At 48.0% G+C, this 26,154-nt stretch overlaps 1 protein-coding gene across 1 annotated transcript; it reads left to right on the top strand.

Annotated features, from left to right (window-relative positions):
- senp6a (SUMO specific peptidase 6a) lies at positions 1 to 20,848 on the top strand. Its single transcript, XM_084439462.1, has 23 exons — positions 1 to 106; positions 693 to 789; positions 1,238 to 1,304; positions 1,714 to 1,808; positions 1,926 to 2,081; positions 2,892 to 2,971; positions 4,052 to 4,149; positions 5,399 to 5,795; positions 7,650 to 7,897; positions 8,883 to 9,008; positions 10,882 to 10,915; positions 13,531 to 13,722; positions 15,489 to 15,682; positions 16,077 to 16,198; positions 16,305 to 16,421; positions 16,666 to 16,788; positions 16,924 to 17,016; positions 17,235 to 17,545; positions 17,725 to 17,813; positions 17,977 to 18,065; positions 18,597 to 18,665; positions 19,146 to 19,296; positions 20,096 to 20,848. Exons 3-23 carry the CDS (start codon positions 1,254 to 1,256, stop codon positions 20,336 to 20,338), a joined length of 3,078 nt encoding a protein of 1,025 aa, XP_084295588.1. The 5' UTR covers positions 1 to 106; positions 693 to 789; positions 1,238 to 1,253; the 3' UTR covers positions 20,339 to 20,848.
- The last annotated feature ends 5,306 nt before the right edge of the window (positions 20,849 to 26,154 follow it).

Genomic DNA, 26,154 nt, shown 5'->3' with positions numbered 1-26,154 from the left:
TTTCAACCATGAAAAGAGACTCAAAGTTCTTGATCAGTTGCTCTTTTTCCGATGATCCTCACCCACTTACCTGGGATGCATGGTTCAAACTTCTAGGAGTGGAGAGGTAGGGGTTTAGCCTAACGGTAACAATGAGTTCTCTGACTCTGTGATATGAAAGATCTGCCCATTCATTTTGACGGAAGTTCTAATCAGTGTTATTTAGTGTGAAATTACAACACTAAGTACGCAAGTTCCTTATCACAAAGGTCCACAGCCTTTTCGTTTTTGATCAGACTATCGCCTCCCGTTGGAATACCTACCCTCCGTTTAGAGGGGTGTTGCTAGCACCCCGACCACACCTGCTCGGTTCCCAGTAGATGATGTTCCTGTTTGCGTTTCTATTGAATATACATTTCCTTTGATCATAAATGGGTCATCATCAGATAACTTACTCTAACTTTTCTGTGTTTGAAACTTGACTCGGAGCAGGACCACCAGACTAATTGGCCTATCTCAGTGTCAAATTTACTCTTAAACGTCTGAGCTGAAATGTGAAACCTGAACCTTTCATTCTCTTTTCTGCCATTTGAAGAGATTTCGGTCTTCTTATCGAAGCGATGCATGAGACCTCTGGCACACAAACAATCATTTCAGCTGATGGTTCGGCGTGAGCTCATGGCACTGACGCAAGTCTGGTTTATATATCCAAGCTCTGGATAGATCAGAGACCCAGAAAGATGGAGGGTACACGCAGAACTGGAGGAGCTTTTCTCGTTCTGATGACAGTGAAGAGGAAAGGAGACATGAGTAAGCACTTCTCCAGATCTCATTTCATTCAGCACTCAGCCACGCTGCACTGCATTATACCTCCATTTCCCCCCCCCATATCTCTGAAACACAGGAAGACCCCAATCCTATCTCTCTCTTAGTATTCCCACATGGAAGCTCTGCCACCAGCACAGTGACACAGACAGGGCCACCTACACACACCGTCTGCATACCAAGTCATTGCTTTATCGTCCCATAGTGCAATTCACCTCATCCCCCCTAACTCTAACCCAAAGTAAACGACTAATTGTTTGTGGTCATAATCGCACCATTATCTCGCTTTTACATGTTATTGCGCAATTCAGCGTCGCAGAGGACTAAACGTAGCCTGTCGTCAGGCAGTCTTGGAAGTGTGTATAAAAGGTATAAAGGCGCGATCTAACCGCTATCCCCACCCCTCTTTCTCTCCGTGGGCTCGTCCCGCCAGCGCGTCTGTGGTGACCATGGAGGAGGTGAACAGCAGAGCGCAGCAGACCACCCCCGAGGGGAGGAAGGTATTCTACCGCCCTAAGCCGGGCTCTCGCACCCTCCCATCCCCCCCATGACTCACATCCATGGCATTGTTGTTACTCCCGGCGGGCTATCAGCCGGGCGGCGGCGGTGCCGTCTGTGCCAAAGCCGGGCCGGCGCCGCCTCGCTGGCCAGCGCCGCCCAGAAGACCCCATCTGCGTTTACCAGCTCTGTCATGGATGAACTGTCTGGCAGTTAGATTTGACGCGGGGTTTCAAAACATGTTGTTGTTGGCTAGCTTTTTGTTGTTGTTGTTGTGATTTGGGGTTAGTAATACTTTTTTTTACATTTTAATGAACATGGTTTGTTGGTTGTGTGTGTGGATGGGAGGGCTGTACCCAACAGTAACGCTGTTATTCATTTTCACATTTTTCTCGTCTTTGTCTTCTCCAGTCTCCCTCACTTAGACACTTCACCTCAGTGGATCCCCTGAAAACATACGAAAACAGGCCAAATAATCACATGAGGGCGTTCAACAAGAGGCTAAAGTATTGCATCCTATTGTTCTCTTTCTATACCGGCCGTAAATCATCAAAGACAAGTACGACTATCGCCCAGCGGAGCTCTGATGTGGTTTCTCTCTGCCTTCCTGCGTCCTTCTCTAGTGAAATGCCCCACCCAGTAGCGACGTCGTCGCCGATGCCCAACAGAACCACCAACTATCTGATCCTCGGTTCCGCGCCATCCCAAGGGGTCGTTTTACAAGGGAGACACTTTCAGCACACAACTATTCCCACACCGGCTAGGAAACCTGTCCAAAGGTAAGAAACCCAAACACTCGAGCTGGCGTAGGTCTGATTCTTCCCTCACATATGAAGTATTTAACATCTGATTATTGATAAAAGGGATTGGATATGTTTTAGAGCGTTTTTTAAGTGCTGTAATGGGTGGAAGTTTTTTATTTTTTTGTGGAAATGAATGAAGTAAGACAGCCCATGAACGCGGTTTATGAACACCGTGCCTTCTTCAGGGTTAGGAAATGAACGCATGAATTCCTCAAGCTCACCCATTAAACCGATAAGAGCAGTGTGCTGCTGTGCGCTTTTTACCTTTTAATGTCTAGAATTTCCTTAGTACTCTACACACATTTTTTTTAGGTATCTTCGGCGCACGCTGTTTACAGTGTATTCTTTTTTTTATTTTTATTTTTTTAAAGCAATCTTGACTTGAAGGAAAGGTAAGAGCTATCATGCATGCTTGCTTTGCGTACCGTCACACTGTAGTGATCCAAACGGCACGCAAAGGCGTTTGATTCCGTGCCGTAATCAGGTCAGCCATGCTCGCCTCTCAGCCGCTCCTCACCGGCCTCATCCCGCATCCACCGACCTTTGACCCCGGCCCTACAGGGCGCGCTTTGCATGTGTTTCATAACCATACCCGCTAGTGAAACACTAGAGTTGATAAGCAACACCCTTCCCCGCCCTCCCGCCCCCACCCGCCACCCCTGGATTGCTCATCTCCCAGGATGCACGGCGTGTGATTTGATTTTAGTTCATTTTCCAATAACTGGACAAAAAAAAAAGCGCTTTATTAAAACGGCAGCGCTGACCCGACTGTGTTCTTCCCCTCAGAAACGACTTCTGCACGTCGGCCCAGCAGGTCCCGACGGTCGAAGCGGACAGCATCGTTCTCACCTGCCCCGACGTCCCAGGTAGGCGGCCCCAGAACCCTCGTTCCACCGCTCGCACACTTATTTGTCAGCCGCTCTGTGCGGGTACAGCGTGTTCTAGAGTGTATTTACAGGGAGAGTGGTTTTCTTCTCTGTGTGTGATGAGGTGCCACTGGGTGGTGGGGGGGGGGGGGGTTCAGGGGGGGTAGAGGGGGACAGGGGGGGGTGACAGCCAGCGGCAGGGCTATCTGCCGTCCCCAGATCTGGGCCGAGCCCCCCTCCTCTCCTCTCCTCTCCTCTCCCCTCCTCTCCTCTCCTCTGCCAGACGGGGAATCGCGGCGTGCAGATTAATCCACTAAAGCTCCTCTGAGAGGAAGCGCCGAGCGCCTGGCCACCACTGATGAGCAGGGGAGGACGCTGCGCACACACACACGGGCACACACACACACACATGCACACACACACACACACACACACATACACGCACCCGTATGGACACACACACAGGCACAGACACGCACGGACACACACACACACGCACGCACGGACACGCACACACACACATACACACACCCGTATGGACACACACACACACACAGGCACACACACACATACACACACCCGTATGGACACACACACAGGCACACACACACACCTGTATGGACACACACGCACGGACACACACACATACGCACGGACACACGCACATACGCACAGAAACACACAGACACAACCACACGCATAGGCACACACACACACACACACCCGCCTGGACACACACACACGGACACACACACACACACACACACACAGCACAGACGCGTATAATGAAGCGCTGCTGCTCCTGCGACCGAGACTCCTGGGCTGAGAGAGTTTGTGGATGATGTCACGCGCCGGAAGGTGACCTTGGGATCCTGTACTGTTGCGCCCGGGTGGAACTTCTCCCCGAGGCCAATTTGCGGCGCCGCTTGCGTTTTTTGCTTGCGTCGACGTCGGTTTGTCAACACCAATGTGACCTCCCCCGGTGGAAACGCCTTCATCACGCCGCCATACGCCCACACATTCACGTCTCTCTCCCGTCGGTCTCCCTTTGTGTGTCCTCTGTGTCGTCGTGTCACCCAGGCGACGAGAATGAGATCATCAAGCGGCGCGTCCAGCAGAAGAGACGGCCGTCCCAGGAGGGCTGCTGCAGTCACCCCACCCCGGCCAGAGCAGCGGAGGTGAGGGACCGGCAGGCATCTGACCATCTCTGTTCGGTGGAAGGATGTGTGTGTGTGTGTGTGTGTGTGTGTGTGTGTGTGTTTGTGTCCATGCTGCTATGTGTGTCAGTGCGGATGTGTGTGTGTGTCTCCGTGCGGGTGTGTGTGCCTGTGTGTGTGTGTGTGTGTGTGCCCGTGTGTGTGTGTGTGTCCATGCAGTTATTTGTGTCCATGCGGATGTGTGTGTGTGTGTGTGTGTGTCCATGCGGGTGTGCGTGTGTGCCTGTGTGTGTGTGTATGTGCCCGTGTGTGAGTGTCCGTGTGTGTATGCGTGTGTGTGTGCGTCTGTGAGTGTGTCTGTGTGTGCGTCTGTGTGCGTCCATGTGTGAGTGCCTGTGTGTGTGTGTGCGCGCGCGCGCGTGTAGGAGTAACTAAACGACGTCTCTGGGCTGTTTACGTTCCCGGTAGCTCGGTTACCTCGGCGAAAAGCTCAGCAATGCGCCGACTCAACCTCCCAGCAGAGGCCTGCGACGGCGCAGCGAGCGCTCCGCTTTTTACATTCACGCTGCGTTTCATATGAAGTCGCCGTCAAACCGCCGCCCCCACACAGAGGAGACAGGCGTGACCTTGATGGCGTGGATCTCGCCGGGCCGCTGCAGCGGTCAGATAACCCGCAGCCCCTTCCGCAGTCCGCTCATAGCGTCCATATCTGAACAGACCACAGCAGCGTAGCACAGCCCGTATACAGCTAACCTGGGACTCCATTAAAACACACTCCTTTCTTGACCTGCTCGTGCTTTTTTGGGCTTAGGCTACTTTTTAAGATCGCCGCCACTGCAATTTTGATTTCTTCTCTAACTCTTTTTATTTTTTTTTTTATTTTTTTATTTCCAGGCTTATTTTGTTAGTGTTGTTTCTTTTACAACTGGTGTTTTTATGGAGGCATTTCTGGTTTGCGAGGCGGGCGATCTATGCCTTCATGGTTTCAGTCGGAGCACACGAAAGCACACATTCTTCCCCGCGGCTGTAAAAGTAATCATTTGACTGTTTACCGTGCTACTATATGAGAGGACTCTAACCCTGTCAGACTAAAGCCCCCCTCACACACACACACACACACACACACACACACGCTGCCCTCAACAGTCAACAGTCCAGCCTTCCCCTGCGCCACACATAAAGGCAGCAACCGGAGATAGAAAAATTCAGCGTACCGAGAGCAGCTCGTTCTAAACGTTCCCACACGCTAACGAACCCTTTCCCATCGCAGCCCCTCCACCCCAACAAGTACCCAGCGGTGTGCGGGAAGTGCAGCAAACCCAGCGAAGACCGTGCCAAGTGTCAACACTGCGGGAACCCCCTGGGCCTGCCGTCGCCCCATGTCCCCCCGGTCCCGACCACCTCCCCCGGCCCCCGAGCCCCCCTCCGGCCTCAGCCCTCCCCGGGACCCACCGGCCTCCAGCTGAGCAAGAGCTTCTACGGCGCCGCCTCGGCCATGAGGGCCCCGCACGCGCTGCCGGAGATCCTGCCCGTGCGCATCACCAGGGGCAACATGGTGCCCACCCCCAACGGGAGGCTGGCCGGGACCACCAGCTGCTGTGGGGCGAGGGTCTCCGCCAAGGGGAAGAGGACGGCCGCCGCCCGGCACCAGGAGCTCAACGACCCCAGTGAGTAGAGGGGGGCAAGTCGCACCGATGGGGGAAAGTCGGGGGGGGAAAGTTGCACCGATGGGGGAAAGTCGGGGGGGAAAGTCGTACCGATGGGGGAAAGTCGGGGGGGGAAATTTGCACCGATGGGGGAAAGTCGTACCGATGGTGGGAAGTCGGGGGGGAAAGTCGTACCGATGGGGGAAAGTCGGGGGGGGGGGGGGGGAGTTGTACCGATGGGGGAAAGTCGCACCGATGGGGGAAAGTCGGGGGGGGGGGGGGGGTTGTACCGATGCAGCATCGAAAGACGAGGAAGTTACACAATCAGGACTAGATGCACATTTACAATAGATACATCACTTTTTCCATATTTTATGTTACAGATTTATTACAAAGTGGATTCAATTTTCTCATTAATCTACACACAATACTCCATAATGTCAAAGTGAAAAAAGTTTAGACATTTTTGCAAATGTATTCAAATATAAAAACTTGAAATCATATGTAAATAGGTGTTCACACCCTTTACTCACTACTTTGTTGAGGCACGTTTGGCAGCGATTACAGCCTCAAGTTTTCTTGGGTATGATGCTACAAGCTTGGCACACGCTGGCGGTACGTAGCTCGGGAGGTAGAGCGGCCGGCTGGGAATCATCTCCCCGGTTCGATCCCAGCTTCCAGAGTGCGCCAAAGTCCTTGAGCAAAACAGCGTGATGAGTGGCGCCTGGTCTCCTCCAGACGTGACGCCATCCTAACATGGCGTCCGGGGGCCGAGCTCTCAGTCCAGCTCAGGGACCAGACTGAAGAGCATCTGTTCTTCTGCATGTTTTTCCTATTTGGTTATTTGGGAGGAAACCCTTGTGATAATGGGGAGAAGCATGTGAATCCACAGAAAGGCCCGGAGACCTTCTTGCTGTGAGGCGACAGTAGATACTCCCGAGCTACGTGTTCCCTCTCCCAGATGTCTCGGAGGTCTACGGACAATTCCCTCAACTTCATGTTTTGGTTTTGGAACTCGCATGCTGTCAGCTGTGGGTTATTACTACTTTACATACAGTACAGTAGACAGGTGTGCCTTTCCAAATCATATCCAATTAATAGCATTTACCACAGGTGGACTCCAATCAGCTAATCACTAATCTAATCACTGCCTCAGCAAAGTTCTGAGTAAATGATCTAAATACTTATGTACATGTGATATTACAGTTAAGTATTTGGAATACATTTGCAAAAAATTCAACAAAAAATCTTCACTTTTTCATTATGGGGTATTGTGTGTAGATAAGGGGAAAAAAATAATTTATTAAAGGCTGTAACATAATAAAACATGGAAAAAGTGAAGGGATGTGAGTACTTTCTGGATGCACTCTCCAAAATATACAGAAATCCAAATCTACTAAGTTCAGTAGGAGAGTAAGTACCGATAAGTACAAATAAATAAATAAATAAGCCAAGTACCTGGTAGGTAAGTCCCCCTGTCCTGTCCTGTGCTCCTGACCTACATACTTGCTCCTGAGTGTCTTAACGGCATTCTGGGGGACTATGGAGCTCTGTTTCTGTGCAGGCTCACCCAAAGTCTTTTTTATGTTTACCTAGATGCTTGTGATGGGAACAGATAGCTCGCTAACCTCAAACCTCAGACACCTGCATGAAACCCTCAGCCACACATTCAAATCCGTTTGCAAACGAGCCCCACTTTTCACAGAATTAGTCTTTCTTTAAAACACATTCTTTGACTTGTGCAGGACAGAAATATTGGCTGTATCTACCAGTGTCTCATTAATGAGATCATGAAACTATAGCATGCCGTTGTCTATCTGCTGTGTTCAGTGCGTTGTCCGGTGAGGGATGTGTGACGCTACAACGCTGTTTCAGTTGTCCTGTCCAGCGACGACGAGGAGGAGGAAGCGGACAACGCCAGCACAGGAAGCGTTAACCGGCTGGACAGCATTTCCCCCCGGCCCGCTGACTCCGCCCACTCCTCGCCAGCGCCCTCTGGCGGCCGGGTGGAGGCGGCGGTGAAGAGCAGCGGAGAGCTGGAGAGGGAGGAGATCACCTCGGAGTTCTTCGCCGACATCGACACGAAAGTCTCGGTCCCCAGGAGACAACGCATGAAAGATCAGGCAAGTTCTGTGGAAACGATTGGGTCGAAAAATACGTAGTTTTTTTTGTTTTTTTAAAGATATTTTTTAGGGCTTTTCAGCTTTAATGGGACAGGACAGTTCAAGAGAGACAGGAAACGTGGGAGAGAGAGAGGGGAGGACATGCGGCACAGGACCCGAGCCGGGAATCGAACCCGGGTCCGCCGTGCGAAGGATTAGCCTTCATATGGGGCGCGCCTTACCCAGTGAGCTACCGGGGCGCCCCAGAAAATACGTAGTTATCTTGAGTCTGCCTGGAGTGTGAGGTGTTTTGGGAACAGCCCGTCGGTTCTGTCGTGCTAGAAACGAACGATCAACCAGTAAAGTCCTGAGGTGATACCAGAGCACTGTATTTCCACACAGGTCTGCGTGTTTAGTACAGATGGTGATGATGATGGGAATTACAGTTCCAGTTGTAATTTAGGCCTAGACCCGGCACTGGTGTGTTTCAAAGTCTCCTCACGCTTCATAGTCTTTCGCTTAATCGACTTACTGACAGGATGTCCTTGAGAACTCAGATGTTCCTGATCGAGTAAACGTTCCGTGCCGTTTGGCTTGGCAGCTTGTTTCACAACGTGAAGCCAGAGGAATAATTGAAATTATTTCAGTAGGGGCGCCACTGGTGGCTCAGCGGTTTGAGGCGCATACCGCAAAGGCTTGTCCTTAACGCAGCGGCCTGGGTTCGAATCCGGCCCGGGCCATGTGCTGCATGTCCCCCCCCCCCCACCTCTCTCTCTCTCTCTCCTGCGTTTCCAGCAGAAATGCCATAAACAAATCGTTGAAAAAAGAAATTCGTTCTGTTTTCATGCTCACAAAGTTTACCTTTACGACATCTCTTTCCTGAGGTGTAGACATTCTAACTCTGTTCCTAACAGAGAAAGGATGCGATACGTTATGGAAAGTGCACGATGTCTTCTCCCCTAAGCAGAGAACAGTTTCTAAGCCTGAGCATCCGCTCCATTTCCAGTTTGTTGACGACCCATCCCCGAGAAAAAAGCCCAAGATGGCGGTGAAGAAGCTGGAGAGCATGATCCTGGAGTGTCGGAGCGTACGCGTGGGGACTCTGCGCAGGATGGTCACCAAGCCCGTCATCGTAAGTACACTCCATGTCTTGTGGTCCTCTCTCTGTACAGACACTCAAACGTAGCAGACAGAGGGGGGGATTCACAAAGGATGGATTGCGGTCGCTAATGGCACCATTAACTGCGCGTCATTTGCTCCGTCTTAACGACCTATTCACTAAAGATATTGCGCTAATTATATTCTGGCACAAACACGGCCATACGGTGTTGCAGCTGAGCGCAGAGCGCAGTGAGTCATCCGGCAGTGCCGTTGGCTCACGGAGCAGATGAGGGCAGACGTCCACAAGCCCTTTATCCATCACACTTTTAAGCGAATCAACTCACAAATTAGGCATTCAATCGATGTAATTATTTCTCGATCAACCATATCGCAGTAACTTTAGTGTGAGCGAATGATGTTTTTGCTGGAAAAACAGCTGCCATCACACATTATTTCTCATGATATGCTTTGCTGTCTCTGCAACAAAATTTAAGTTGTCGATTTCCACCTCTGTGATCAAACGGGCCTAGGCTACATCATTAGTCATGACCAAACATTCAATGAGAAGGTTATTCTGGGGAAGTGCTCTTAACTAAACAACATTAAATACATCATAATTGCTCAGTGTAAAAATATTGCTCTCTAAAAATATTTTCGCTGGCACAGTGGGTGTAGTGTGTTCTCATTTTCTGTAGGCCTGCTGTACTCCCAGTATAGGCCTGCTATAGGCTACTTCCTCTCTAGGCCCTGGTCTTTGGTAATGTACGGCCTATATTGGAATAGAATAGAACGTTTATTTGCCATATGTAACCAGTACAGGTACATTGTCATCACTTGTTCTTAGTTTCTTATCAGCACTAATTAATTCCTCATGCCTGGACTACAGCAGGTACACAGATAAACATTTAAAAGTTCCCAACCTGACAATTTACTATCCGTATCTACAGTAGCAGTCTAGACTTAGTCTTTCACATTATTATTATTATTTTTGTTGTTGTTGTTATTGATATTATATAATCGTTATATTTGTGCCATTTTCTATTGATTTAATCCAGTAGGCTGCATTAGTGATTTTAAGTAGCCTAACATACATAATTATTCTGCTAGTTTTACATTGTAGTAGTTTGCTGTTGGTGATCTTTAAGTGGTGTAGGTCTACATATTACACAGTCACTATAGGATATTGTTTATTTATTTGTCTAGTGCCTAGTTATTGTTATAGTATTTGAATAGTGTACATAAGATCTTAGTTAGCTTTGTGCCTTTATTGTTATGTCAAATTGTTTGTGTGTGTATTGATCAGTTATTGTTATCGATCAATCAGTTGTCAGTTGCATGACATCTGTGTGGCAGGTGAGAGCAAGACTTGCTTGAGATGGCAACCTGTATCTCCGGATGATTACAGCCTTGCTTAAATCAAAAAGTGATATCCTCCTTCAGAATATTCTCTCAGGAGCACGCCTGGCGTTACGATGCCTTCTCCTGGCCACAGTCACTGCTGCCATGATCACTGGAAACACTGACCGTGACACCCCTTATGAATGCGCTTCATTTTCCACCAACTCTCTGAAGACGCAAATAATTTCAACTCTAAATCCGTGTGGCAGTTGGCGTTAATGTTTGTGAATTGGACTGTTTTGCAATGAGGCTCATTTGCATAGAGAGGGGGCACATTTCCCACCCATTGTGTGCATATTACCTCATTTAAATACCCGCAAATGGCGCCGGCACGCAGATACGCTAATATGATGGGAGCACAGTTCTTTTGTGAATAGCAAGGTTTATTTGGGGGTTATTTGCACTGGTGTAGCGTCACATCAAGTCACGCAATCCCTTTGTGAATTCACCCCAGAGTAAACTTAACGGGGGCCGCCTGATTAATCACTGATTTCTGTCTGTTTCAGTTCTCCATCGATCACATCCAGCTAGAGACTGAAGGTAGGGGCCACATGTCTGTTTTATCTGTTATTTGTATTGTGAAGCGCTTTGTTAGGAAGCATGATGGCGGCGCTACGCCCGACAACAGCCAGCCACTCTCCAATTCCTGGCGTTTCTTGTTAATCTGTTCGTTTGCAGTCCTTTGTTTTTGTTTGTCTCCCTTTGTACCTGGGCTGCGCCCCGGGCTGATCAGTTGGTTGGGGGGCGCATTATAACTAAAAACTAGTGCTGCGAGCAGCAGTGAGCGGGCCCTCGCACCCCACGCGGGTCGGGGTGTGGCGCCGTTAAAGGGTGTGCTATTTCGGTGTCCAGTACTGACAGAAACTTCCTGTCACCAGTAGGTGGCGCTCTAAGCGTGACTCAATACCGACGCATAGATGTGTTCAGGACAGTACCTTCATGAAGCGTGAGAAATGTTGTGTAAATCGGACAAAGTATGTAGGAGTTATGAGGACTTCCTGTAAGCAGTAGGTGGCGCTGTAGGTATGACGCAATACTGACCTACAGATGTGTTCAAGATGCGACCTTCATCAAGCATGAGCAATTTGGAGTAAATCGGATAATGTATGTAGGATTTATGAGTACTTCCTGTTTCACCAGTAGGTGGCGCTGTAAGTGTAACTCAATACCGACGCATAGATGTGTTCAGAAGGTGACCTTCATGAAGCGTCAGCAATTTGGTGCAAATCGGATGATGTATGCAGGAGTTATGAGGACTTCCTGTTTCACCAATAGGTGGCGCTATAAGTATGACGCAATACTGACACATAGATGTGTTCAGGACAGAACCGTCATGAAGCGTGAGATAAATCGGACAAATCGGATAATGTATGGAGGAGTTATGAGGACTTCCTGTTTCACCAATAGGTGGCGCTATAAGTATGACGCAATACTGAACCATAGATGTGTTCAGGACAGAACCGTCATGAAGCGTGAGATATATCGGACGAATTGGATAATGTATGGAGGAGTTATGAGGACTTCCTGTTTCACCAATAGGTGGCGCTATAAGTATGACGCAATACTGACACATAGATGTGTTCAGGACAGAACCGTCATGAAGCGTGAGCTATATCGGACAAATTGGATAATGTATGGAGGAGTTATGAGGACTTCCTGTTTCACCAATAGGTGGCGCTATAAGTATGACGCAATACTGACACATAGATGTGTTCAGGACAGAACCGTCATGAAGCGTGAGATATATCGGACAAATTGGATAATGTATGGAGGAGTTATGAGGACTTCCTGTTTCACCAATAGGTGGCGCTATAAGTATGACGCAATACTGACACATAGATGTGTTCAGGACAGAACCGTCATGAAGCGTGAGATATATCGGACAAATTGGATAATGTATGGAGGAGTTATGAGGACTTCCTGTTTCACCAATAGGTGGCGCTATAAGTATGACGCAATACTGACACATAGATGTGTTCAGGACAGAACCGTCATGAAGCGTGAGATATATCGGACAAATTGGATAATGTATGGAGGAGTTATGAGGACTTCCTGTTTCACCAATAGGTGGCGCTATAAGTATGACGCAATACTGACACATAGATGTGTTCAGGACAGAACCGTCATGAAGCGTGAGATATATCGGACAAATTGGATAATGTATGGAGGAGTTATGAGGACTTCCTGTTTCACCAATAGGTGGCGCTATAAGTATGACGCAATACTGACACATAGATGTGTTCAGGACAGAACCGTCATGAAGCGTGAGACATATCGGACAAATCGGATAATGTATGGAGGAGTTATGAGGACGTACTGTTTCACCAATAGGTGGCGCTATAAGTATGACGCAATACTGACACATAGATGTGTTCAGGACAGAACCGTCATGAAGCGTGACATATATCGGACAAATTGAATAATGTATGGAGGAGTTATGAGGACTTCGTGTTTTATGGCGAAATGTCAAACTTTGGCGGGGCGCCACGGCAAGGGTGTTTGGTGAAAACTCAATTTTTTTGATAACTTTTGATCACAAAGGTCTTAAGATGAAGCTGACCCGATATGAAGTTGATCGGATGAAATCTGTAGGAGGAGTTCGTCGAAGTACGAGGCATGGAAATGGTCAAAACAAGGACAAAATGGCACATTAAGAGCAAAATGGCGGACTTCCTGTTGCATGTTGGGTATAGCTCCAAGAGACATTTAAGTGTGGCTCGATGAAATACATATGCCCTCCGAATTTCGTTCGCCTACATCAAACTGAAAGGTGGGGCTCGCCATTTGAAACTTTCCAGGGGGCGCTCTTGAGCCGTTTTGCCACGCCCATTTCCGTCACCCATGAATTATCAAATTTTTCACCGGGACTGACGTATCTGCAAAGTTTCATCCGTTTTCATCGATGTTCAGGCCGCCTAAAAGGCATTTGTTTGGAGTAAAGGAGAAGAAGGAGAATAATAATCCTTCGAGTTTCAATAGGGCCTCGCACCGCCAGTGCTCGGGCCCTAATAACATAACATAACATGTCCAGGATGGCATGTACACTATTTTGTCATCCTCTCTCTATCTGATCGGTAAATATCCATCCATCTGTGTCATGCGATGGATAACAGTGTTGCATGCTGGGTAACATAGTTCTCCCCCCCCCCGCCCAGCAGGCCCTCAGATGGACGCGCTGGAGAAGGTGAGCCTGCGCGCGGCGGAGCTGATCAGCTGTGAGTGGTGCAGCGTGCGGAAGCTTCCGGTGCTCTTCTTCCAGACCACGCAGGAGGAGTGTCTGCGCCTGCGCACGCAGCTCAACATGTCCCGGGAGGCCGGGGGCCTGTGGTACGACTGCTCCGGGGACCGTGAGTACACCCTCCTCCCTCCCCCTTCCCCCCCGTATGCACACGCAACATGCCCCCCCCCCTTCCCCCCCGTGTGCACGTGCAAGATGCCCCCCCCCCCTCCCCCCTTCCCGTTTTGCTGGAGCAAATATGAGCAACATCATACTCTGCTGGGAAATGATCTCCATCTCCCAACAAAAATGATCTTGATTTCCCAACAAAAATGATCTTGATTTCCCAACAAAAATGATCTTGATCCCCCAACAAAAATCTTTGTTTTCCCCAGCCGATTTATGTAAAAAAAAAAAAAATTAAGTGGCGCAGAACATGGGATCTCCGATATTTCATTCTTTTCGGGGGATGCTCTCCACTCCATCCTGGGTATTAAGGCTGATTTTGTAAAGAGTTTTCTCATCGCTCTGCACCAGCAGAAGAGAACCCAGAAACGTGTCCCTTCGTTACCTCCTCCCTCAGATGGACTAGAGAGGAAGGTACAGTAGGAGGGCAATACCGCCCGTATACACACACTAGTACATGGTAAATGGACTGCACTTATATAACGCTTTTATCCAAAGCCCTTTACAACGGCCTCTCATTCACCCATTCACACACATTCACACACCAATGGCGGCAGCTGCCATGCAAGGTTCTCGCCTGCTCATCGGGAGCAATTTGGGGTTCAGTGTCTTGCCCGACGACACTTTGACATGTGGACAGGAGGAGCCGGGATTCGAACCGCCGACCCTACGATCATCGTTGACCCGCTCTACCTCCTGAGCTACAGCCACACCCACTAGTAATCCAACTGCACTCCAAGTGTGGTGCACACAGCCAGGCCGACAGCCAGGGCAACTTTTAAAGAAAAGGATTTAATGCAAAAGAAAGTGCTATTTACAAGAATACATCCATGGACATTTAACAATAACACACAAAACAGGGAATAATACTAACACTAAACCGGGGACTAACCCAGGGTAAGAGAAGGGAGGGAGAAGGCGAACGATGTCAAAACAAAAACAGCCCTGTGCATCCCTACACCTCTAACCTAGCCTACCTAGAGATTCACACAGCTAGCGAGCTAATCTACCCGCAACCTAAACTACCTAGAGATTCACACAGCTAGCGAGCTAATCTACCTAGAGATTCACACAGCTAGCGAGCTAATCTATCCGGAACCTAACCTACCTGCTACAAACAATATGTTTGTAGCAGGTAGTCTTCTAACCTAGTGTGTTTAGACAACCGGTTCCCTACGTGATGTAGCGTGAACCCCAGGGTATCTGACCCAGCTCTCTCCCTTGACGAGGCCACTGGGGACCACAGAACACCTAAAAACCCAAATATCTAGGAAAGACAAAAGTGTAGCAACAGACTAGTCAACTAGCAAAATAGAAACGGAACATAACATCAGCCCCTTCGTCTCTAACCTACACAGGTAACAAACAGACAGGGGTTTGGACGACAGGACCGGGGAGACAATGGGACACAGGTGGACTTGATGGACAGATGATTAGCGGGTCAGATGATGGACAGATCAGAACACGAGGGAGGGAGGGAGAGAGAGAGAGGGAGAGAGAGAGAGAGAGAGGGAGAGGTAACACCCGTGTATAAGCCTTTATCTCTGTTTAAGCTTCTATCAGTGGCGGGGATGAGCAGGCTCTGCATGCACGGACTAAACAGCTGTTTACACAGTTGTTGTAGAACTACAGCCCCCTCTCCCCCAAATAATCCCTTCCCTGGCGTCCGTCGTGATGACGGAACGACGCGATGCCGTTTCCCCTCCCCAGAGTCGGACGAGAAGTACATCGTCCTGATCTTCGAGAACGGGCTGCAGCTGCACGAGCAGATGATCCTGGAGGAGATCCTGGTGGAGATCGGAAGGGCCAACAACCTGACGGACTTCCCCACCAAGCTGTCCTTCGACGAGGCCAACCACCGCCTGGTGAACTACAACAAGACCACCAAAGAGAAGGAGGAGAAGGTGTGGCCTTTCGGGCGCGGAGGAAAAAACGGTGTTTTAAAGCCGGTTTATACCGGTTGTAGACGAGCTGTGGCATCGCCCAGAGCTGTGGGTCATGAGCTGTAGCTTGTCTCAACAGTATAAACTAGGTTTAACAAATCCCTCTCTTTTGGACGATCCTCTTATTAAAAAGCCATTTCTTCTCCCTGGCCTTCAACTGTAGTTGATCACGACATCCTGGTATTCTGTGTTTTTATATTTCTGAACCGTTGTTGTTATTGTACTTTGCTTTTATTTGTATTTTGAGTTTACCTGTACAGCACTTTGGCTCGACCGCAGTCAAGTTTTTTGTAAAATTTATTTGTGAATAAAGTTTTTGACTTGACCGAATCCGTGCGGTCGTCCCTCTCCGCAGGCGTCCCCCGGGAAGGCCGTCCAGACCCGCATGGCGACCCGGCAGCAGGCCAACATGTTCTTCGACGACGAGGAGGACGACATGGCGGAGCTGCACCCCACCTTTATCGGACCAATCATAAAGTAAGGGGAGGGGTTATTTAACGGCGTCCCCTAAACGTACCCGGGATGGTGTTTTTCTCGACGGTAATGTTGCGGTTTGGTTGAGGTTTGGTTATTTGTCTCCTAGGTTGATGGTGTACCCTCCTCCTCCAGCCAAGGGGGGCATAACTGTGACTAACGAAGACCTCCACTGCCTTAACGATGGAGAATTCTTGAACGACGTCATTATAGACTTTTATTTAAAGTAAGCGCAACTCACCGTTATCAATGACGTCATATTTCCCTTGACGTGGGCAGTTTTCTGAATCATATCTCGTTTTCTCATCTCGTATCTCGTTTTCTCATCTCGTATCTCGTTTTCTCACCTCGTATCTCGTTTTCTCATCTCGTATCTCGTTTTCTCATCTCGTATCTCGTTTTCTCATCTCGTATCTCGTTTTCTCATCTCGTATCTCGTTTTCTCATCTCATCGCCCGTTTTCCTTTTAGGTATTTAGTATTAGAGAAGTTGAAAAAGGAAGACGCGCAGCGGAGTCACGTCTTCAGTTCGTTCTTCTACAAGAGGCTGAACCAGAGGGAGAGGAGAAACGTTCCAGACACGGCTAATCTCCCGTGAGTGCGCTCTCTCCCCCCGGAGAGCGGACAGATCTCAGCCCCTGATTGGGTCATGACGGCTCATCTCAGCCCCTGATTGGGTTATGACGGCTCGCTAAAGTGCTCTCTCTCTTCCTCCTCTCCGGTTGCCAGGATACAGAAGAGGAAGCACAACAGGGTGAAGACGTGGACCCGACATGTGGACCTTTTCCAGAAAGACTTCATTTTCGTTCCCATCAATGAGTCGTGAGTTTCCTTAATCAATTATCCATTAATCAAGTTCTTCCTAAATCAATTATTTTTTATCGTTTAATAGTATCAGTTTTCCGTTTTTGGATGCAATGAGAGATACAGATTTATACAAAGTACGAGTCTCATAATACTTATTTAAATTTCAAATGTAATTAACCATTAATTTAATTAATTTAGTTAGTACACAAAAACAAACATTTCTTTGTTTTCAGAGCCCACTGGTACCTGGCAGTGATCTGCTTCCCCGGCCTCCAGGGCCCCCAGTATGAGCCCAACCCCCTGTACCAGGGCCCCGCATCGGCCCCGGGCTCGGTGCCTGACCACTGCAGGCCGCTGTCCCCCGACCAGGACGACCCCCTGGAGCCTCCCGAGCACCACAGTGCCACCGAGGCCTCCCCCGAGAGCCACCCCAGCGGCGAGCAGCCCAAGGCGGCTTCCGCCTGCCCCAACGGGGGGCCGGAGCCCCCCAAGCCTCCGGGAGCCGGGGTCAACGGACAGACAGACGCCCAGCCGCATTTCACAGGTGAGGGGCGGGATTCTCGGGCTCTTGAGTGGGTGACCGTGGGGAAAATGTTGAGTAACCGTGGGGAAAATGTTCAGTGACCGTGGGGAAAATGTTGAGTGATCGTGGGGAAAATGTTCAGTGCCGGTGGGGAAAAATGCTCAAATGATTCCTAGTGGCTTTTCGAACGTGTCTTCCAGACGGTTTGCAAAGAATCATCGTGTGTTACGGGTCAGGGAACGGGAACAGCGACTCCTGCAACTTCTCAGACGACCAAAGCTCCTGTCAGGTATGGCCTCCATGACCAAACTATATTTATACCTATTATATTTATATATTTTATTTATATTTATTTATTTTTATAAATAATATTAACGTGAATAGAATAACGTGGAACCTTTTTAAAGGTAGCTGGTGACGTGCGTCTGTCTTCTCCCCTCCCCCCTGTCCAGGATGAGTGCAGCGAGGACGGCGGACTGGCCGACGACCCCCTCAGCTCCGAGAGCTCGGGGTGGACGCCCAGACCCACGCTGTGCAAACAGTGAGAGCATGTCCTTCCTTTCCCTCACGGTCCCCCTCCTAAACCGGACCTTCCTCCGGCTCCGTGTAGTGACAGGCCGTGCGGTCGGTACCGGTCTGATCCCAGGTCAGATCCCGGGTCTGATCCCAGGTCTGATCCCGGGTCAGATCCCAGGTCAGATCCCAGGTCTGATCTGGGTCTGACCCCAGGTCTAATCCCAGGTCTGATCTGGGTCTAATCCAAGGTCTGACCCCAGGTCTAATCCCAGGTCTGATCTGGGTCTGACCCCAGGTCTAATCCCAGGTCTGATCTGGGTCTAATCCCAGGTCTAATCCCGGGTCTGATCCCGGGTCTGATCCCAGGTCTGATCCCAGGTCTAATCCCGGGTCTGATCCCAGGTCTGATCCCAGGTCTGGGGTCTAATCCCGATTGTGATCCCAGGTCTAATCCCGGGTCTGATCCCAGGTCTGATCCCAGGTCTGATCCCAGGTCTGATCCCAGGTCTAATCCGGGGGTGGTGTGTGTTTCTCTCTCTCTCTCTCTCTCTCTCAGGCCGTGCATCCTCATCATGGACTCTCTGCGCGGACCGGCCAGATCCACGGTTGTGAAAACCTTAAGAGAGTAAGTGAACTCACTCACACTGCATTCATGTGTGGAAACGTGGCTTCGTATAATATCACACCACATGGATTTGACACAGACAGACAAGACTAAGTAGACAGACAGAGTAGACTAAGTAGACAGACAAGACCGAGTAGACTAAGTAGACAGAAAGAAAGAAAGAAAGAAAGAAAGAAAGAAAGAAAGAAAGCAAGAAAGAAAGAAAGAAAGAAAGAGAAAAAAAAGAGAAAAAGAAAGAAAGAAAAAAGAAAAGCCTTTATTTATTTAGACAGGGAAGAACATACTGAGACCAGGTCTCTTTTACAGATGTGCCCACAAACTTACTATCAATTAAATAGTAATATACGTGTGCGTGTGTGTGCGTGCGTGTGTGTGCGTGTGTGTGTGTGTGTGCGTGCGTGCGTGTGTGTGTGTGCGTGCGTGTGTGTGTGTGCGTGTGTGTGTGCGTGCCCGCGTGTGTGTGTGCGTGCGTGTGTGCAGGTACCTGGAGGTGGAGTGGGAGGTGAGGAAGGGAAGCCAGCGCAGCTTTGGGAAGGAGGTGATGAAGGGCTCCAGCCCCCGCGTGCCTCAGCAGGACAACTTCAGCGACTGTGGCGTTTACATCCTGCAGTACGTGGAGAGCTTCTTCGAGGTGAGAGAGACACGCTCAGCACATACAGTTGGGCTTGGTAACGAGTCAATTTCAAGAATCGATTCGATTCCGATTCACAAGGTTCAGAATCGATTATCACCATTCGATTCGATTCAATATCGATTCTGTTAGTGTTACTAAAACCTTTTTTTTTTTTTTTTTGCTGTAACCTTAATTACATGACTGCCAAGTTATGCAACACATCAATACTAGGGCTGGGTATCGATACTGATTTCCAAAAATGAATGAATGAATGAATCATTGAATGAATGAATGAACTATTTATTCCTTAATTTATTCATTTATTCATTAAATAAAAGATCGATTTTGGGATTCATGAATCGATTCTGAATCATTTGATTCAGAATCGATTCAGAATCAATGAATCGATTTTTTAAACCCAGCCCTAACATACAGTACTGTACATACAGTATAATATGTATATATTATATGTATGTATAGTATACAGACACTCACATAGAGTGATACTGTTTTTCTGCTTCCCTCTGGAATATGTAGAGAGTGGGTCGTATGCCCACCTCCCTTGTTCTCTGTAAAGCGCATTGTGTTGCCTCTGTGTATGAAATGCGCTATATAAATAAAGCTTTGATTGATTAATTGATTTACTGTCGATCACTTACTCTACACAAGTATACTACCTTGTAAGTCGCCGTGGATGAAAGCGTCTGTTTAATTACTAAAATGTAAATCATAGTGAAGCGTTATTAAGGACAGATCTTCCATAGAAACTATATTACGCTGTTAACGACGCAATCCCATCTTTTTGTCCCGCGTGCAGAATCCACTACCGAGTTTTCACCTCCCGGTCAACCTGTCGGAGTGGTTCCCCCAGCAACGGATGAAGACCAAACGCGAGGAGATCAAGGAGCTCATCCGGAAAATCCAAACCCAACAAGAACTGGACAAGAAGGAGGCGAGTCAGAGCTCGTCTTCCGGGTCACCCGGGGAACAGGCCGAGGACGAGGCGGCGGCGCCGGCGGTGGAGACCGGGTCAGAACCAGCCCGCCTTCCCCTCAGTTGAGCTGGCGCTGCTACGCTCTGATCCAGACTCACGGTCATGCTGGGGCCCCACTCGTCCGGCTCGGTTCGGTCCGGTTCTGGTCCGGTTCTGGTCCCCCCACCCACCCACCCTCACAGGCCCGTCGGGCCCAATCCTGATTGTACGCTGCTCCGGACTACTCCCTCGTTTCACTTCTTAAACGGTCGTTTTTCTTCCATTAAATAAAACAAGAGAGAAAAAAACCTGACATTTTTAGTTTGTATTTGAATAAAAAAAACATGTACATATGCTGGAGATTTTCGCTGCCTTTGTAATTTACTGTTTTTGATGGCCTATTATTATAAGTGACCCCGTTTAAGTTATGTTTTCATAGATGTTCCTTTTCAGGAAGATCTGTGCAGAATATACCCTTACGCTCTTGCATCTTATTTTTTTCTGGAAGCTTCTGATTTGTGTCGATTTATTGCCGTCGTTTGTATCCAACGTTCTGGGGAATGGATCCTGTTCAGAGACTCTGGTGCTCTCGCGAGCGCCGCGGTCCGTGCTTGTTATGTCTCTTCTCAATGTGAGCGGATGGAGCTTCAGCATTAAACAAACAGAGATGCAAGAGCAAACATTTTGCATTTTTTCTATCATGTACTGAAACCCCCCCACACACACTCACACACTCGTTGCAGTAAAAGGTTTGAAAGAGATACTGTTGGTGCCATTTGAGTAATTCCTTATATAATCCTTATATAATCCCAATTCTGGTACCTCTATTACCCAGGACTTGCGTGATGGAGTTATTATTTAGGTTATTGGAGTGATGGTTCAAAAAGTCTGGAGATTGCCCATAATCCATGTGTGTATGAGTGGCTTTGCATTGCATTCATTCTCACGAGTTCAGATCAACCTAGTGGCCACAGACCCTGTTGAATGTGTGTATCATAATGGATGGATCACTGCACCCACGAAATGTTCTTTACAAGGTGCCTGTACAAGATCTGATTCCTATTTTGTCTTGGTCATAGTTTCCATGGAATGTTCATTCTGGAAGTATTTGAACCATTTGATGTGTTTTTAATGAAAAACGAAGTGTGCTCAACTCGGTCTTTAATGGGGACAGCTTTCAGCTGGGTTAATGTTCTAGGACTTTCTGTCTGTAGAGCAAGTCTAACAGTATTCCTTCTCTGTCCACACCTCTAAGGCCTCCTCATCCTTCCCTCATCCACCTCATATGTACCCGTTCCTCATAGCTGTCTGCAACGTATTATATCCAAACACCTCAGAAAGATAACACCAGTCCTGGAGTGTTTGGAGGGAGAGGTATTTGTGTAAAAATGTACAGGTGGCCAACAGGTGGTAAGAAGCACAGGTCACCACTACAGTTTTTTTCAAAAACAAAATTGGGGGATATATTATTATACTGTATAGAATTTCTGTAGAATTTCAAGGCGACCCCAAAATCCTTTATGTGCAATGTTTATCTAAGCCTTAAAAATACAATGGGATTTGGGGACAGCCTACCTGATGGGAAGGGTGCCTGTTCTGCGTGACCTTACTCCAATGTGCAGCATGGTGGGAAACATGTAATTGGCTGCTTTGGCTTTTGAGACGTGCTTGTGTTGAAGTAGTCAAACTCTAATTAAACTTAAGCACTCCTTACTATAAATACCGCTCAACCCGCCATCTTCATCGAATTTAATTTTTATGAGAGGTGGTCGGTGCATGAGGAGGATATAACCTCAGTATGAATATCACCCACCAATGTCGAATCGCTGACTTTTCGGTGGCGTAACAGCGGAAGAAATTCAACCTGCCAAACACAATGATGGTACTCTTCTACACCTCCATCATCGAGTCCATCCCCGCCTCCTCCATCACCACCTGGTACTCCGCCGCTACAGCCAGAGAGCATCATCCGCTCCGCTGAGAGGGTGATCAGCTGCAATGTGCCCTCCCTCCAGGCCCTGCACGCCTCCAGGGCCCTGAAAGATGGTGGCCGACCCCTCTTACCCAGATCACCCTCTTGAACCCACTCCCCTCCGACAGGAGGCTGCGGTCCATCACGACCCCTCATCATTAAAGGTACCCAATGTAGTTTTTGACCACTAGTATGCGAGCTAGAGCAAATTTGAGAAGGTGGTCCCCGAAAATCGCGTACTAAGTCATTGCGTCAATACGCGGAGCACATAATAGTGACGTTTCACACATCTTTGTTGTTTTCAAAACATTAGCTAAATATCATTTTGCAAAGAAATTAAAAGGTAGGAACGACATTCAAGTGATTCAACATGTTTATTAGACTACATGGAACCATATAATCGAGGAATTTCAAAAAATAAACAAAGAACGGATTGTTTTGATTCACGGTTCGTTGGGTACCTTTAAGGCTCGTGTCCCCGTGTGTGCACTACTCGCACGTGACCGCTGACTAGGCTACATGGGCTCGCGCTGCATAGGCCTCTCACAACGGATTTCACTCTATGTCTAGAGAATGTTTTGTTTGGTTTCATTAAAGATATTGGCAGTAAAACCAAAGAATATTATATTATTAACCTAATAGTTCTTTTAGCAAAATTTCACATTCACAAATCCAAATTTACTAACTCTAAACCCCTGTTCAAAATTCTAGAAAATGAAACCAAACAATAGCCTACATAAAGACTATTTTTTCCTCCAATAATAAGAAGGCTACGAAGACAGTGAGTTTGTGCACCTTCTTTGATTTGTTTGTGTGAAAGGCTTGATATATGTACCCTGGCTCTCTTGTATTATTTTTACATTTGTATTGATTGATTGTTGCTAATTTGTATTGTTTTGTACTGTACATTTTGTACTATTGTGTACCTTGATTAATAAAGATTTATAAAAAAAAAAAAAAAAAGGCCTCTCACAACGGCACACACATTTGAACTGTCCCGTCTTGTCCTTGCGCCCTGTCACATGTTGTCTCTATGAGACTGACCAAAGCAAATTGTAAAACTACCAATGTGTAAAAACTGACAAGCGTAACGCTCCGAGGGATCCAGCAAGTCGGGATAATTGGGAGAGTTAGTGAACCTGCTGTTACCCCAGACTAGCCGCTAGATGGCAAGGTAGGTACACCTTTGCAAACTGAGCCAACATTTCAACCCGGGCTGGGCGTCTGCTCCTCAGTCCACCTTGAACCCTGAGGTTAGTTGTTCAATTGCAAACTCAACTGGAGAGACGCGTTTCCTTCTCTCATTCATTTCCTGTAAGTAGCAAAACTTTCTTGCTTGTTTTGAAGGGTGTTATAACCTATTTCGAACAATGTAGACCTGTGTCATAGCCTTAACCACGCAGGGGCTGTGTGTAGCGTAGAGAGTCGCATACATTGGACTATAGGTTATACCCTGCTGTGGAGAAGTGGAGGTTATACCCTGCTGTGGAGAAGTGGTCTGTTTTGCGCGATGACATGTCCCCAACATGGATGAGTTTCTTTCTTACATCAGGACATTTCCTAGTGTCACAGTCGCCGGACAGCCAGCGCACCTGGAAACAGGCTGCGCGTTCCCAAACGGGTCCTTCATGCGTAACTCACCGACCTCATACATGAGCTGCTCATTGTGTGTGTGGACTCGACTATATTATGTAACAAAATGAAGGGGTTCGGTTTGCTTGCTTGTTGTTTGTCGTCAAACGGTAAACCCAGACACTATGCAACAACACAGTCTCTCTCTCTCTCTCTCTCTCTCTCTCTCTCTCTCCTTCTCTCTCTCTCTCTCTCTCTCTCTCTCTCTCTCTCCTTCTCTCTCTCTCTCTCTCTCTCTCTACTGGATGCCAGGTGTGTGTAGCCATTCCAGCTGGCACGGATCCCGATTTGGCCAATTAATCAACCACACCTACCCATTGTAGAAAAGCACACCTAATCGTTTGTCTGGGAACAGTAGGCTATGGGCTTTCATTCCTGTCTGAAATCTTAGTTGCTGCATTCCCTGTCAGTTGTGGTAACTTGCTTTGACTTGACTGTGCTAATCCTCTCATTGTAGCACAGGTGAGTATCTAGGTCGATTTCATGGACAATGAAGTGGTTAGAAATGTATAGCTTAATACTCTGTTGACATTTAAGAGCAGCTAATAGGCTTACAGTAACATTATCCTCTGATGTCAGTAAGGAGTGACAATAGTCAAACTATTCTGTTGTGAGAGACAGCACAGAAAGGTTTGAAACTGGAGAGACACCCTTTAGCAACTGACCAAAAGGGACTTTCAGCGATGGAAAACGTGGACAGCAATGTAAAAAAGGTGTAGTGTATCGCCTGCTCTCTTTGGCTGGAAGCTCCTGTGTGGGCCTTGACTAAGTTGTTATTGTGTCATGACTAGATTGTCTTGACAATATTGCATTGGAAGGCTTCCCACCCTGTTTGCCAGAAGCCAAATATCAGTCATATTACACAGTGTACAGTATTGTGCCTCCTGGCAGTCAGGTGTTCTGATGTCACCCTTTTGTGTGTGTGTGTGTGTGTGTGTGTGTGTGTGTGTTTGTCTTGTTAATCATTTGGGTTCTTGGGGACTTGGTGGCGGTGGCTCAGTGGTAGCGGGTCGTCCCATGATCGTAGGGTCGGCGGTTCGAATCCCGCCTCCTCCTGTCCACATGTCGAAGTGTCCTTGGGCAAAGACACTGGACCACTAATTGAGCAGTGAGCAGGTTAGCACCTTGCATGGCAGCTGCTGCCCTCGGTGTGTGAATGGGTGAGTGAGAGGCCTTCATTGTAAAGCGCTTTGGATAAAAGTGCAAAACATTTAACATTTGGTCCCCAAGGATAGTGAACCAAGAAAAAACGTGCGGATATCATATCATATCATTTATAGTTAGGTTTTTGGATATTGTGTTCCAGCCTGAGGTATGAAACTCCTGTTTCTGTCCCCCAGCCAAGTAAAGCGTGTGTGTGTGTGTGGGGGGGGGGTGGGTGTTACTAGATTGCTCCCTGCATGCTAGTGCGTGTGTTCGTTCATGCGTCACACACGTACCTGAGCCCACCACCTGCGCTCACCACAATCCATCCCATCGCCAAGTAGGCCTACATTTTGCCTGTACAAAAAAACCTATGCTCGGTGTCTGAGTAAAAGTATAGTGTTCTCTACTCAGGAGCCTGTTTACGTTCTAAATACCCAGTAAGTTCAGAGTTTGCCGTGCCTGGTTGTAGGGGTGGAAGAGTTCAGAGCTTGAGCTGTTTACAGTAACTGTTTCGGTCTTTTGTTCTGAATGTTAGATTATCATAGGTTAGCATCGGGGTGAGGTGCATTGTGGGTACAATGATCATTAGTTATAGTAGTTGTAGTCACAACATAGATCAGATAGCTGGTATTTAACGGTAGTGTGGTGGTACTGTAGTTCCATCGTGTTGGATAGATCATATGGCTAGGTCATATGTGTTTAACTGGGAAGTTAACCATGCTGTTGTGGAGAGTCTATGTGTGTTAGTTAGTCACACAATGCAGAGCATCGCTTTGTACCTCCGTGATTGACGTTGAGGTGTGCGGTGAGGGGCTCGTGCTTCGTAAAGAGTCTCTCTGATAGCCCTTTTCCACCAAAAAAAACCCTGGTTCGTGACCCAGTTCGTTTCAAAATCCCTGGAACATTGGTTCTGTCCAGAGAACGGGCCCGCGTTTCAACCAGTTTTGAGCCGAACCGTTGTACGTCAGCCCATGCCCATGATGTCGTCACGGTTCGCACTGAAAAACCTACTATTTTGTGGTGCCGGTTCTGAACCAGCTTTCGGGTTCCCGAACTAATTTCTTTTTGGTCGAAATGCTCGGAACCATTCAAAATTAGGTTCGCGAACCGGCACCGAACCGGTTCCCTCTTGGTGGAAAAGGCCTATGAGTGA

The sequence above is a fragment of the Borostomias antarcticus genome (genome assembly GCF_949987555.1).
Source record: "Borostomias antarcticus genome assembly, chromosome: 6".
NCBI classification, from domain to species: Eukaryota; Metazoa; Chordata; class Actinopteri; order Stomiiformes; family Stomiidae; genus Borostomias; species Borostomias antarcticus.
This window is presented reverse-complemented; position numbering and strand designations above follow the sequence as displayed.

What these genes read in the sequence shown, in the direction of transcription:
- senp6a (XM_084439462.1), top strand. Translation starts at nt 1,254, where the DNA reads ATGGAGGAGGTGAACAGCAGAGCGCAGCAGACCACCCCCGAGGGGAGG. An exon ending in GTACGACTGCTCCGGGGACC is followed by an intron (nt 13,723 to 15,488) that starts GTGAGTACACCC and finishes TCCCCTCCCCAG; the next exon opens with AGTCGGACGAGAAGTACATC. An exon ending in ATTATAGACTTTTATTTAAA is followed by an intron (nt 16,422 to 16,665) that starts GTAAGCGCAACT and finishes TTTTCCTTTTAG; the next exon opens with GTATTTAGTATTAGAGAAGT.